The sequence below is a fragment of the Onychomys torridus genome, chromosome 4 (genome assembly GCF_903995425.1).
Source record: "Onychomys torridus chromosome 4, mOncTor1.1, whole genome shotgun sequence".
In the NCBI taxonomy this organism is placed as follows: Eukaryota; Metazoa; Chordata; class Mammalia; order Rodentia; family Cricetidae; genus Onychomys; species Onychomys torridus.
The window spans coordinates 53,242,764-53,258,836 of NC_050446.1; the positions used below are offsets into that span (position 1 = coordinate 53,242,764).

Below are 16,073 nucleotides of genomic sequence, written 5' to 3' on the forward strand. Positions count from 1 at the left end.
GATTTGGCTAGCCTAGTTTGCTGTGGAATAATCCTCTTGTACACTGTAAAGATTTGTTACTCAAATTGGGTTAATAAAACACTGATTGGCCAGTAGCCAGGCAAGAACTATAGGCAGGGTGACCAAACTAAGGATGATGGGAAGGAGAAGGGTGGAGTCAGGGAGATGCCAGCCAGCCACAGAAGAAAAACAGGATGCGTAAAATTGAGGTAACAAGCCACAAGCCACATGATAATACATAGATGGATAGAAATGGGTTAATTTAAATGTCAGATTTAGCTAGTAACAAGCCTGAGCTATCAGCTGAGTAATATTAAACCTCTGAGTGATTATGTGAGATGGGGTAGATGGGACTGGAAACACCCATTTACATAGTTAGCCAAATTGCTCTGGAGATCCCATCCCTGCCTCCAGAGTTCGGGAAATACAGATGGTCCCTCCACACTGGGCTGGCATATACATGGATGCTGGGGATCTGAGCTCTGGTCCTCAGGCTTGCACGACAAGCCCTCTACTTACTGTGCTATTTCCAGCTCCCCCTTGCTCGTGTGCTTTGGAATAAAACATCAACTTCTCATTTCAATAGAAAAATCTTTTCAAAGATTTATTTATGTATTATTTTATGTGTAAGAGTATTTGCTTGCATGGATGTACATGCTTGCATGCCTGGTGCTCACAGAGTCATAAGAGGGCACCAACTCTCCTGGATATGGAGTTGCAGGTGATTGTAAGCCAGCACATGGGCATTGGGAACCCAATATGGGGCCTCTGCAGGGGCAGCAATTGCTCTTAACCACCAAGCTATCTCTCCACCCCTTTATGGTGCAATCTTGTTGAAAACGTGAACCAGTATTTAAACCCAGACAGGTAGCACCAACAATGTACGATACCCAAAGTGGCTATATAAACAGCTACAAGGCAATAGCTGTGCCACAGCTGACACCCAGGAGTCACCATCCCTGATTTCAATGTCACTAAATAATTCCTTTACTAAACATTTATTGATTAATTACTAAGTGTAGACGTTCTGCTCTTCTGGTGATCTCAGTAAAGTTTTCCTGTTAATACATTCAGAAATAGTGAGTAGAATGGCTAAGAAACCAAATGGTAGAGCCAGGCTGTGTTCAAACACTGCTTCTGCCACTTATGTATCCCCAGACACATTTCCTGCCTTATCAGTGACGTGAGACTGGATGAAGGAGCTTCTGTGAGAAGTTGGTATTAGTATTCAGCACATAGCAGAAGCACAGAACAGTGCCTGTGCTTTTTGTTATGAACTGGACGTAAGAGCTACTCTCTTCCCATCCTTGGGCTCATAGAGCAAAGTGTCTTGCCAGGTACTGCCTGAGTATTCCTCTTGGAAACAGAATGTCTACCAGTACCAGTTCCTTATTGTTTACAAATATGCCTGTCTCAGGCTGTTTCATGTGTGCTGACCTTCCTAAATAAAAGTCAGAAACCATCAAAATTCATCACCAGGGCACTTGGAGAACCTTAACAATCCAGACAACTCGAGTGTCACTGTGTCCGAGTTCTCTTAGTGTGCCCTCTCTTAAGGGCATGTGGGTTTCTGCGGTTTAAAGTATCCACGTAAACTAACTTCCCCATAAGCTTTCTTCTGAGGTTGGAAGCCCTTCCTCCTAGTCTTTTTTGATACAGAGTTGGGTCAGATGTGAAGAGTCAAAGCATTTACCTGAAGCTCAAAAATTCAGTAATTAAGTTAAATATATTGTCATGTATTTTCTTAAATTGATGTAAAAATCCTATAATGAACAAATTGTCAAAGGCCTTTTAAAGACAGTTTTTTGTTGTTGTTGTTTTTGTTTCAGGATTTTATGGCCAAGTACTTTCATCATACTACAAACTTCTTCATAGTTCCTCATTGGTTTGAGGACTCTGTTGTTGTGTATTCTTGTTTTGTTTGGAGATAGTCTTACTAGGTAGCCCAGGCAGGCTGGTCCACATGTGCCAGCCTTGCAGTGTCTGGGATTACTGGATGGGTTGTTGTGACTTGTGTCCTTCCACATGCACAGCCTCTGGGCATGTAAGCACTTTAGACAGTACAGTCTTGGTCTTAGTAGAGTGGGCACTGGATGGCAATGCCTTCCAGGCATAAACTCACAGGACGGCAGGTTGCTGAGTGGAATATTACTCTCAGAAATTGGCTTAGGATTTTCTAGCTCAAAACTGTGTGCAACACACTTCATTTCTCTGAGCCTCAGTTTCTCCATTTGTAAAACAAGAACAACAATGTTTTAATCCTATGGGCGTTTGTGGCTCTGAGGCCAGATAAGTCTGCCAGCCAATAAACTTTCAAGGACAGTTAATGCTCCTTCTGCAGTTAAATAAGAAATCATTATAATGACAATATTGGATTCACAGAATCATAGCTTCCTGGAACTCCATTGATAGAAAGAGTATCTAATAGGCATTATCAATTTTATTGTCTTCATTAACAACTAGTGTATTAGTCTCCTGGGACAGCCAGAACAAATCACCACTAACTTTAAAGCAATAGTTACTGCTCCCTCACAGTGCTGGGGTCCTGGCTTGAAGACGCCACACTCAGGTTTCTGCCTGTCTTCACATGGTCTTTGCCCCTGTACCTCTGTGTCTCTCCTCCTTTAGAAGGACACCAGTCACTGGCCAGGGAGGAAATTTAGCCTTATTTAATTTCAAGATGTCTAAATAATTCTATCTTTATGTCCAAATGAGGTCTCCTTTTGAGGGTTGGGGTAGACGTGAATTTTGGATAGGATTCACTCTTTAAACAATACCATTTCTCTGAAATAACATTTAAAACAAATCCATCTCTCACCTTAAATGTTTTTAGAAGCCAAGTATGGTGGTGCACATCTGTAATCCCAGCACTAAGGTAGAAATTGGAGGATTGGAAATTCTATCTTTCTCTGTCTCTCTGCTCTCTCTGCTCTCTCTCTCTCTCTCTCTCTCTCTCTCTCTCTCTCTCTCTCGTGTGTGTGTGTGTGTGTGTGTGTGTGTGTGTGTGTGTGTTGTTTCTTGAATCTTAAAAGGTCTCTCTCTCTCTCTTTTTTTCCTGTCTTTGTTTTCTCAGAAGTGGCCTGTTATGACCAGAATTATGTCCCGGAGAGGTCAGAGCCCTCCAGATTGCTGCAGAGGGAGAACTCTGCCAGCAGCTCACAGCAGCAGGCCTGTGCCACACAAGGACAAAACAGGCGCAGACTGAAAGCAAGCACCATACACATTTCACAAATCCCTCACATGAGATGCTCTTGGTGAGCATGTCCCCCTAAGTTTCAGCTCCAAGTGTGCTCCTCAACCACCACCAGGTCCTTAATGACTTTTCCTATCTCTCTTATCTTTCATTTATTCCTGAATTCTCTTCTTGACTGTTTTTCTACATCAGTGTTCTACTGCCACTGTAACAAATGACGATAAACTCCATGTGCAAGCATGGCAGTCCAGGTGGAAAGGTGTCCTGGCAGTCAGGGACCAAAGAATACCACCACCACCACCCCCCAAAAAAAACCCACCACGCAACAAACTGCACATAGATTTTTTGGGAGAGGGAAGAAAACCCATGAAGGTAGCTACCTCTGCTGGGTTGAGAAACAGCAGAAAGCTGAGCAGAAGACAGGGTTTATGTAGCTTTTCTTGGAGGGGTGGGGTGGGACAGAACTTTCCAGGGTGAAGCTTTCCAGGGTGGGGACTGGTGGGATTTCAAGTCCAGAGCTTGGTTGGGCTTTTTACTCTGCAGATCTGAGGCCGGGTTCAGCCCTTACAGCAGTTAGAGTGTTCTGTGGGTGGAACCTGGCAGTTGAAGTCCACCAGGCTTCACACAGCACCAGGTTAATACCTTATGATTCTCTAGGAGATACTCCATCCTCTCACCTCTTCCAGTTTCTTCCACACTGCCTGGGCTATGGCTCCTCTCTTGGTCTTCAAAGCCAGTCGTCTGAGGCTGCCTTACAAACTAGTACTCCAACTTCTGCCTCTGTCACCAGAGAGCCCTTGTCCGCAAAGACCCCTGTGCTTAACGAGTACCTGTTCAAATGACTGGTGTAATCCGCCTAGCTAGAACCCCTTTATGCTAAATAATCCTTTATCATACATTAATTTTTCGTAATAATGGGTTTATGACGTTTTCATACATTAACAGTGTGCATCAATTGGATTTACCCATTGCCTTCTCTTACCCTCATGCTGAGTCTCTTTTTCCTTCCAACTCTCCCTCCAACTTCCCTTTCTCTTTTCCTTTCATTTCTTCCTCTTCTTCTTCCTCTCCCCCCTCTTCTGCATGTGGTGTGTGTGTGTGGGGGGTGTGTGTGTGTGGTGTGTCTGTCTCTCTATCCTAATGGGTTTCATTAGGGTTGCTTACAGTATGGGTGAATGTTTGTTTATAGGAACATGGGCACCTTGTTAATGGCTAGACCACTGAAGAAAATGGTTCTCCCTCCCCATCAACCATTAACTGAATAAAAGTCCTTAAGGAAGAATGTAGCTCAAGGTTCTTAATGCCATCTTTGCCATGGAAGGCAACACTGATGGGTTCTGAGATAGGGCAGTGAACAACTCAGGCAGATCATTCTTCTGACAAATTCTCTCAACTTTTATAAGAGAGCGCTTTAGCCTCTAGCTTCTGAAGCTCTCTACTGATCTGCCTGCTTTTTCAAAGGCTCATCAACCAAAAAGTCTTTTGTGTTCCATTTTTGTGGTTCGAGGGATCAAGCCCAGGACTTTGCACATTTTGACAACATTCAAAAATTAAGCTAGAACCACAGCCATTAACAAAGGGTGTGTCCTACTAGATGCTCCATGATTTCTGGATTTATTATTTTTTCTGATCTTTCTGGTTGTAACAAATGGAAATATAAGAATTAGTTCTTTCTATTAAAAAAAAAAAGGTTGTCCCTATAATTCCCTTAATCACAGAGGAATAAATGGCTATATAACTTGGGTTTTAAGTGGTATGTCTCCATTAAATTATTATTTGAAAAAATCCTTTCTGTTAGTTGTAGGCTTTTAGAAATTATAGATATCAGGTCACCATACTATATATATACTTTATATATAAGAGCTAAGAAAGTTCAATTTTTAAAGTATCCATATTTATACTGGAAAGATACATAAAACATGGCCAAAGGTATTTTAAATTAAGTAAAAACTGTAAGTGTTAATATTTCCTTAAATATTGTTTTGTCTCTTAAGAGTATGTGGTCACATTAAAAAAAAAAACTATCCAATAAGGCTAGAAATGGAAATCTGTTACAAGTGGAACAAAAATAGAGGGAGGTCTATCCAGCTGTTTCACCAAGGCAACTTTCTGATGAAAGGTCCCAGAGTGAGACCCAGGGAAGAAGAAAGTTGAATGGTTTGGGCAAAATCTTGTTTTTGGTGTGCATGTCAGTATTGACAAAACAAGATGATTATGAGCATCTCCACAGAGACAGTGTCACATTGTGAACAAGAGCAGAACTTGCCTCTCTTTGATGCATCCTGATTCTGCAAACACTGAGAAAGCCTGTTTCATCCTGGGAGCACTTCTTTAAAGAACTCTTGAGAGATGGAGCACATCCGGAGGATAGGTAAGGGGAGTGAAGGGTCTAGAGATGATGGAATCGAAAGAACAGCCAAAGGATGATGGCTATTGATCTGGCAACCTTAAGGGCAGGGGATCTATGGAGGTCCTCCACAGAAGACTCTACACAGGATTTAATCCCTGGTGACCTAAGTTTACCATCCTGTAGACCTTCCACATTCTAGCCTACATGACTTTTCAAGACACAAACTTCATCACATCACTACCAATTGTAGAAACCTAGAAAGTCATTTCCTAAGCTCATTAGGAGGCTCTGAGCATAGCAGAAGGACCCGGTAGGATTCTTGCCTCAGTCAGATGACATTCTGGGCAGCTGGATGCAATAAGAAATTAGGGACCATCACTAGAAATAGCGATGATCCTTGTGACCATCAGCTCACAGCCCTGATGCTCATGCACGCAATGTTCCCTCAACCTCTCCTTTCAAAGTCTGCTAATGACACTTCGCCACCCTGGAGGTTAGTTAGGTCCTCTAAGACCTGACTGGAGCCTCTCTGCACATCCAAAAGCTTTCCTTGAGATCTACCTCTCGTTTTCCTCAAATGAGCTAGTTGCCATAGGAGACAGCATGTCACACAAAAACGAGCCATATACCGTAGCATTATTTTGTGCTGAGAAAAATTGAGAAACAGATCCAAAAAAAGCTCTCTGCCATAAAGTAGGTCATATATTTACAAGGGCGCCCTTCCTCCTGTCATCTGAGGAAGGGCAGAGGTTGACCACTAGACAACATTAAACCATTGCTGGCCAGGAGATGCACCAGAGAAATCCACACAATGAGTTTTATTGACTCTGTGTACTTTCCTGTCTATAATTTACTGCCCTGGAGTCAATATCTCTTTTCCTTCATCACTTTAAACAACACATCATTTCTTTTTTAAAAAAAAAAGATTTATTTATTTTTTTATTTGCTGTATATGAGGGTATTCCTTACATGTATGCATGTATGTATATCGTGTGCACACCTAGTACACAAGGTGTCTGGAAGAGGGTGCCAGATCCCCTGGAACTGGAACTAGAGATGCCTATAAGCTGCCACGTGATGTTGGGAATCAAACTGGAGTCTTTTGCAAGAGCAGCAGGTGCTCTTTAACCCTGAGCCATTTCCCCAGTCCCCACCATTCTTTTTGAAGATGCCATATAAACCATAGGTCTGAACCCCTTCTTTAAGTTCCTTGTTCTTCCCTGGGTGGCCCCCATATGTACATCTTTACCTTTTATCAGTAGGGTCCTGCCTCAGCAAATAACTCAGAAGGATAGAGAGAAAATTATTTTTCTTTCTCTATAGAGACCTTCCCGTATACTAACATAACACCCTGTATAATAAACCTTGCATAGAAAAACATCTATTTTTGTTACCACTGGTAAGAACAGAATGTAAGGCCCTAAACAGAGGCATGTTTGCATATGAAGGGACATTTATTCACATGAATTGATGAAGATGAATGAACAGGACTACACGGATGCAGCCTGAGCATCCGAGCCTGTGAACAGTGAAGGAAAAACAAGGGAGAAATCAATGCATAACTCAGTGACTGACTCTCAGTCTGTGGTCTTTTTCTATCCCAGATTGCTTCTCTGTTGCTATGATTAAATCATTGACCAAAAGCAACCTGGGGGGGGGGGGGGAGGGGGGGAGTCTGTTTGGCTTCTATATCCTAATTACAGTCCACCACGAAGGGAAGTTGAGGCAGGAGCTCAAGCTAGGACTCTGAAGGCAGGAACTGAAGTAGGCTCATAGAAGAGGACTGCTTACAGGCTTCTTCCTCATGGATTGCTCACCTGACTTTCTCATACAACCCAGGACCACCTGACCAGGAGTGAGCTGGACCTTCCCACATTAATCATTAATTAAAAAAACAAACAAACAACAACAAACAACAAAAAACAGCCCCACTGATCTTTCTACAGGCCCATCTGATGGAGGCATTTTATCAATTGAGCCTTCTTCTTTCCAGATGACCCTAGTTATGTCAAGTTAAAAAAAAAAAACACAACTAATTATCATCGGTTAGCAATCCCAGGCTAAAGGATTCAGTCTGGGTCCCATGGAGAAAGAAGGGCTATGGACAAACGCTTTCAGAATCCAACAGTTTATAAAAATTGGGGCACACACATGGCCAATTAGGGCTAGTCAGCACACTATGTCATACTGTTAGGGAAAGTACACCTTCCCTGATTTCCACACAAATTATCAGTCTTGTTTAGGGTTTGGAAAGTCACCAGTACATGTAAGACAGTGCTGGGAACTGTCAGAACAGTGGTGACTACGCCTATTATAGACATGGGAGTTCTAGGATGGAGCAGAAGGAGCCCCACACCAGCAGATGTTGTTGAGTCGTGTCCGAAAGGACCGGAGCTATGTGGGAGTGCTTGAGAGAAATGATGGTTCGGTAATAAACTTGGTTACGAGGCATCCTAGAGACTTTGTGAAAGCTTTAAAGGTTGCTTTTACAAGGCTCTGGATACCTGTCTCCCAGGGAGACTGGACTGAGCAGCAGTAGGAGTCATCACTATTAACGTGACTCTTTGTAGCCACAATCTGGAGGCTGGGTCAGATCTGGTTCTGTGTTTTCCACTAGATTATGTTTTCATTATATTACACTATGTTCCTAATCTACTTTCACTGTTTGTACACCATTCAGTCCTTGAGCACAGACACCTCCTCTGCTTTGGTTTTAAATCTCTGTATCCCTGTCACCTACCACAGTTCCCAGCCCTGAGCAACAGGCCATCAGTATATGGCTATTCACTAGAGAAGTGTCTTCAGAGAAGAAATTTAGAAACAAACAAAAAAGGTAGAAATCCTAGGAAGCCAACACAATGCAAATGCCTTTGTATCAGTAGAAGCAGCCTGCGGTGATGTGGTAAGAAGGACGTATTTTTAAAGACGTCCTGAAGCCAGTATGTATTGTACTGAGAGAGACACTGTGCACGTAAGTTCCAGTTCTTGAACTGGTTGAATATAGAGCACAGGCAGAAACACTGTAACAAAGAAACTGGCTGCTTAGGAGGCGAAACGGAACTGATGAGTCAGTGATAAAACTGATTTGTTAAAAATAAAAAAATAAAAAGTCCCCAATGATTGTAGCTAAGAATCAGCAAGCCTCAAACTGGAGTTTATTAGTAGGCAGTGGTGCCCTAAAGTGTCTTTACCTGAGGATGTAGGAACCACCCTCTAAAAGCTGTACTGTTGTATTCCTGAGTGATGTTCAGAGGACTGGGGGCTTTAATGGACGGGCATCTGCAGGGAAGATTTTAGATGCTGCAAGGCAAAAGCAAAGACTGACAGTGTGTGCAATGGACTGATTTGGAGCCTCGGAGCCTGGTCCAACACCCACTCCAGGCCTCTGGCCCGCTATGTGTTGGGGATGCTCGTCTTCATTCCTTTCACTTCCAATACCTGACTGGAAAACTCCACATCTGCAAGAGGAAAATTACTGGGCAAAGAATGGAAGGTCTTCTGAGATAGATGAACGTCCTCAATTAATTTAGAAGCCATAAATGGAAAGATGAACAGGACTATCTCATAATGTCAGAGTTCAAAGGCACTTTTAAATGTCTTTTTAAAGAAAAGCCGACCTTTCTTTTTTATTATCAGAAAGTTTTTCAAGGGCAGTCTAGGCCTTGGGTCATTTCATTTTGACATGGAAGTTCTTGAAAATAATTGCAAGGCCAGAAATATTTAACTTCGAAGTAACTGAGTGAACATGCTCAGAAGTAGAAAAGTCAGCAATCCCAAAGCAGTAGGATATTAAAGGACATGCCTCAATAACTCCATAGAGCCCACATAGATGGGGAATACAGCATGTGAGATGTGACTAATGAAGTTAGCATCTATAGATATTTTATCTAACATCTTAATTATTTTACAACATTCCATTTAGGAAAATTTCTGAGTATACCTCAGTAACTCGAAATTTGTTTTATTTGCTGGGTAGAGATTGGCCGACATGAAATACAGATGTCCACACAACTGCATGTTCATGAACATAAAAATTTCCTTAAAAAGCTTCATTCTCTCATTATAAAATTTGTTTAAAGTATAAACCACAGACATAAAAAGTCATTGTTAGTGTGAACTCGGTGAATCCGTTCAAATGTCTTTTTATCTATCAGTTCAAGCATGCTCACTAATCTCTGTCTTCCTTCCTAGCCAAGCTCTCTCCTCCCTCAACCTCTGTCCCTTACTGCTCTGCTCTCTGCTGCTATATTTCACTTTTTGAAAAAATGCCCTATAAACAAAATTACATACGACATAGCAGAACTCTCCTTTAAATTCATACAACTGACAAAAAATAACTATGTCTCCATTTTGGCCTACTGGTTTCTGTGATGGCAACACTGATCTGATTTTCAACCTCTGAGGACCTAGAATCACTTAGGAGATAAGCCTTGGGTAGATCTGGGAGTGATTTTCTAGATTAGAATACATGAGGTGGGAAGATTCATCCTCAATTTGGGTTGTCTCATGGGCTGGGGGCTTGGACTGAATAAAAGGGGGAAGGGAGGTGAAGAAGCCTATTCATGACTCTGCTTCCTGACTGAATGGGATATGACCAGCTTGCCTCATCATGACTCTCCTGCCAGTACAGACTTACACTCAAGCTGTGAGCCAGAACAAACCTTTCTTCCCTTTTAAAGTTGCTTTTGTCTGGTGTTTTGAGAAGTAACAAATACAGTATCTGTTTCCCAAAATTAAAGGCAATAATACATATTTTTAAAAATTCCTATCTCCCTTGAATACTGAAACAGGATTTTACCTGGACAGCCTTTTGAATATATTGATCTTGGTATTTCATTTCCAATATATTCAATAGGAATATCTCAGTGAACACCCGAGGATTAAGTTTTTACCAAATTCTCCAAACTTGATTCTGATTGATCAACCAGACTTGGGAAGCATTAACCTAAAAGATATTCATTATATGGGATCAACTGTCAGATTTTAAGTTAAAAGTCATAACAGAATCAAAGTTTAAAGTTTAGAAGAGCTCTATTGGCCTTGGCTAGAAGACTACTTGTTATTAGTCCCAGGGCCTTGACCAGGTTACGAACTTGCTTATTCTAGTTTCCTCTCTATTTCTGTGACAAAACATTCTGAGCAAAAACAACTTTAGGAAGGAAAGGGTTCCCTTGGGCTGCACTTCCAGGTCATAGTCCATGAGGGAAGTCAGGGCAGGAATTCGCTGCTTAAAGAAGAAACAATGGAGGGATGCTGCTTGCTGCTCACTCTCCTGCTTGCTGCTCTCTCTCCCGCTGCTGCTTGCTCTCCCGCTTGCTTACCTGCTTACACTTAACCACCATTCTTATACGGCCTAGAACCGCCTGCCTAGGGCATGGAGCCACCTGCTGTAATCTGGGCCCTCCTGCATCAATGTAGACAACAAAGACAGCTTTTCACAGACATACCCACAACCAACCCGATAAAGACACCCACCTAGTTGAGATCCCTTTTTCAGGTGCTTCTAGGCTGTGTCAAGCTGACAGTGAAGGATAGCTAGGATCTTGCCAACCCTTGATTTTCTCTTCTGTCTTTCAGGGTTAACCATGTCTACTTCAAAAGATTTGGGCATACAAAACACTTACTTTCTACCAGCACACTTGGCAGTCTGGACAGAAGCTGCTCACACTACTGAGACTGGTGTCAGCATCAGCAGGGGGATCCTCATTGTCTTCAACACTTGACCCATCTTTCTCTAAATCTTTGTATTTTGCTTAATGTCATCACTTCTTAGCCTCTCCTCTAGAAGTGACCAGAGTCAAGAGGATCAATTTTTTTGTAGTAGCCCAGCTATTATTTCCAGAAGTGCAAAGCTAAGGGGTCACCCCTTGCCCTCACTGGTCACCCCTTGTCATAGCTGCAAAGATGCCAACAGAGACAAAGTGCTGGAAACTCACTGTTTCTTGTCAGGAGAAGAGATTATTGGTCAAATATGAGCAAGCTAAAGAGAGTAAAAGGGCCAGGATAAAGCAGAGAGTTGTGCTTTCTGAATAATTAGGGAAGATTTAAAAAAAGGAACTTTACTCATTTACAGTTTCAATGTTTGGTGCAAATGCTTGGTATGAAAATACACACACAAACACACACACACATATACAACACACACATACAACACACACACATACAACACACACACACACATACAACACACACACACATACAACACACACATATACACATACAACACACATACATACAACACACACACATACAACACACACACACATACAACACACACATACAACACACACACATACAACACACACACACATACAACACACACATACAACACACACACATACAACACACACACATACAACACACACACACATACAACACACACATACAACACACACACATACAACACACACACATACAACACACACACAACACACACACATACAACACACACACATACAACACACACACATACAACACACACACATACAACACACACACATACAACACACACACACACGCACGCACACACATACAACACACACACACATACAACACACACACATACAACACACACACACAAACACACACACATACAACACACACACACACGCACGCACACACATACAACACACACACACATACATACAACACACACACATACAACACACACATACAACACACACACATACAACACACACACATACAACACACACACATACACACACACATATACACACACATACAACACACACACATACAACACACACACATACAACACACACACATACAACACACACACACATACAACACACACACACACATACAACACACACATACAACACACACACATACAACACACACACATACAACACACACAACACACACACATACAACACACACACATACAACACACACACACATACAACACACACACATACAACACACACACACACATACAACACACACACACATACAACACACACACATACAACACACACACACATACAACACACACACATACAACACACACACATACAACACACACACACACACAAAAAAACAAAAAACAAAAAACAAAAAACAAAAAAAAACAACTAATGGTTAAAGAAATAAGGTTTCCACCACTGCTATTCCATACTACTTGCAAAAGCAATTCTGAGATCAGCACATTTTCAAGTCTCAAACTATTATAAAGTTCAGGTGAGATGGTACTAAAGTCTATAGGCAAGGTTATAACCATATCACAAGTATTAAATTTCAGTCTTTCCTTTTTTTTTGTTTTACTGACAGTCAACCCAGAGAACTCATACAAACTCCAGAAAGCACTCTGTTACTGAACTAGACCCTCAGCCCTTTTCCCTTTATTTTGAGAGATAATCTTCCTAAGCTTCTCAAGCTGGCCTTGGTCTTACTCCACAGCCATGGTGTGCCTTGAACTTGCAGTTTTCCTGCCTCAGCCTCCCAAGCAGCTAGGCTAAGAGGCTAGCACCACCAGACCTTGTTCTAAAAGTTTGTCTTAAAAACACATGGCAAAGGAGATGAATCCTATACACACTCATTGTTCAGCAATAGCTTTTATTTAAGTTCTGAAGGTCAAAAAAAAGCGATAAATGGCTGCACTTGATACAGAGAAAGAGCAACTCCTGTCCTCAATGAATTATCCAACACAGCAGACACCAAGGACCAAAGAGCAGCAAAAGACAAGCATGAGCCCCTGAGCCTTACCTGTTCTCAGCATCAGCACTGCACTTTGGGGACATCAGTTCAAAGGATTTGGTAAACTTCACCACCTGTGCCATGCAGAGAGATAGGAAATCCGGGTCAATTAAAGCTTCCCCACAGTTTAACATGGTACAATAACTGTTTCCATCTCTGCAATGGTCATTACAAGAATTAAGGATTAAAAAGCCATTTTAAGTGGTGAGGTGTCAAGATAAAAGAAGAAAGGTCTAATACACATTTTGTACTTGCCTTCTTATATAACAGACATTGCCAATACCACTTTTTCAGATCTGTTTGGTACCTGGGCTTGCAATATTGATATTTCATTATTTGTAATTTCTTTTCATTATTTTGCCTAAAGAACAGCAAGTTTTTCCTTCTTCTCTTCTTTTTTTTAAAATTTATTTTATATGCACTAGTGTGAAGGTGTCAGATTCCCTGGAACAGGGATTACATAGACAGTTTGTGAGCTGCCATGTGGGTGCTAAGAATTGAACCCGGGCCCTCTGGAAAAGCAGTCAGTGCTCTTAACCGCTGAGCTATCTCTCCAGCCCCAACTTCTTCCTTCTTAAGAAAAAATAAAAATCATGCTGGAGGCTTCATCCTGCCATTTTACTGCAAATGAGGCATGTGCAAGTTGTAGCCAGTCCTTGCATGTGGGTAAATACTTACAGGCTATTGGCCAACCATATGATCCCCATGCTATTGAGGGACAATAGGACTTAGAGGGGCTAAGAGGTTATGCAGGAAGCTGCAGACTGTAGATTGCAGAACTGAGATTCAGCCATGTTGGTTGATTCCACGGTCCATTTACCTACTCCTCCATTATGCCTTCATCAGCAAGAGCAAGTGGGATTGTGGCTGTTAATTATGTGGACAGGACTTGTCCAAAGGCAAGATAGACAGATACATTCTGACTTTAAAAAATGTCATTCTCTGCTGAGCATAGTAGCACACACCTTTAATCCCAATACTCTCAACACAGAGGCAGGCAGATCTCAATGAGTTCCAAAGCCAGTTTGGCCTACATAGCAAGTAGCAGGGCAGCCAGATCTACATAGTAAAAACCTGTCTCCAAATTAATAAATAAAAATTTTAAATTCATTTCATAATTATTTGTTGCATACATACAGTGTTTAAATACAAATAAACATAGACTAAAAGTAATTTAATGTAACTTAGCTTGGCATCATATAATACTAATCAAATAATAAGCAAGATAGCAATTGTTTCTGGTTTTAGAAATCAAGAAGAATATATCTTTTTATTTTCTGACCTAATAAATAAGCTTTAACTTTCCTTTTTAAAAATATTTATTTATTTATTTGTTTATTTATTTATTTATTATGTATACAGTGAGTGCTCTGTCTGCAGGCCAGAAGAGGGCACCAGATTTCATTGACCATGTGATTTCTGGGAATTGAACTCAAGACCTCTGGAAGAACAGCCATCTGTCCAGCCCAAGCTTTAATTCTCTAACACCATTAACAATAATTTATGGCCTAATTTTACTACTTAGAGGACATTAAATGTTCGGTTAGGGAGGGTGTTAAGTTGGAAATACTGACAATGATGCAAATGGATGCATCAGAAAGAAATGGATGCATGCGAGAAGAAAAGCAAATGATTGCTGTGTAGAAGAAAGTCAAAGCCCAGTGCTTCCAACTGCGTATACTGCAAGTCAGTAATCATTAAAAAAAAAAAAAATCTGTGTAATGTAGCCATTTGGGCCAGCATTCTTTCAATGCCTGTCTTAGGGTTTCGAATGCTGTGATAAGACACCATGCCCAAGAGTCACTTGGAGATGAAAGGGTTAATTTCAGTTTACAGCTCTCAGGTTACCCATCAATGAAGGAAGTCAGGGCAGGAACTCAAGGCAGGAACCTGGAGGCAGGAGCTGAAGCAGAGGCCACAGTGGAGTGCTGCTGACTGGCTTGCTCCTCTTCCTGGCTTGCTCAGAACCACCTACCCAGGGCTACTCTGACGGAAGCATTTTTTTCAATTGAGGTTCCTTCTTCCCAGATGACCCTAGCTCATGTCAAACTGACATACGAACTAGCATGATCTCTGCTTTAGAACTAGTTTTGCAGGCCAGGCCATGGTGCTTTTAATCCCAGCACTCGGGAGGCAGAGCGAGGTGGATCTCTGTGGGTTTGAGACCAGCCTGGGCTACAGAGTGAGTTTAAAAAAAGAACTAGTTTTGCCAACCTTCTGTTGGCTCATTCATGAAGTCTATAACTTTTTTCTTCATGCTTACTTTACATTTTTGCAAAGTTAGGTTTTGTCTTCTAAAAAATATTTATTTTTTATTTTTAGTGATGGTGTGTGTGTGTGTGTGTGTGTGTGTGTGTGTGTGTGTGTGTGTGTCTGTCTGTGTGTCTGTCTATGTAAGTAAGTATGTATACGAGAGTGCAGGTGCCCAAGGAGTCCAGAGACATGGGATTGCCTGGAGCTGGTTACAGGTAGCTGTGAGCAGCTGGATGTGGGTTCTCAGAACCAAACTCAGGTCCTCTGCAAGAGGCATACATGCTCTTAACCACTGAGCCATCTCTCTAGTCCTTAAAGTTGTGTTTCTAACTTTTTGAACATCATCCTCTGACACAATAAATGTGCACTGAGTGTCTGCATGTGTCAGTCAGTGTGACAGGCATTGGAGCTATAGAACTTCATGTGCCAAAACAACAAAGATAAATGCCACCGTGTTCCTGGAGCTTACTGTGGGGGACTTGATTTTCCTTGAATAAGTGCTCCATCGGAAAAAATAACTGCACTTCTGGTTTTACACTTTAAGGAATCAATCTTGAGAAA

The 16,073-nt window shown here is 41.6% G+C and overlaps 1 protein-coding gene across 1 annotated transcript in view; it reads right to left on the bottom strand.

The window, feature by feature from the left end:
• Pde11a (phosphodiesterase 11A) overlaps positions 1-16,073 on the bottom strand; it is a 352,151-nt gene that overhangs the window by 192,422 nt on the left and 143,656 nt on the right. The window contains exon 5 of the mRNA XM_036186349.1: positions 13,269-13,333. Within this exon, the coding sequence (XP_036042242.1) occupies positions 13,269-13,333 (65 nt within the window). The remainder of the gene's footprint in view (positions 1-13,268; positions 13,334-16,073) is intronic.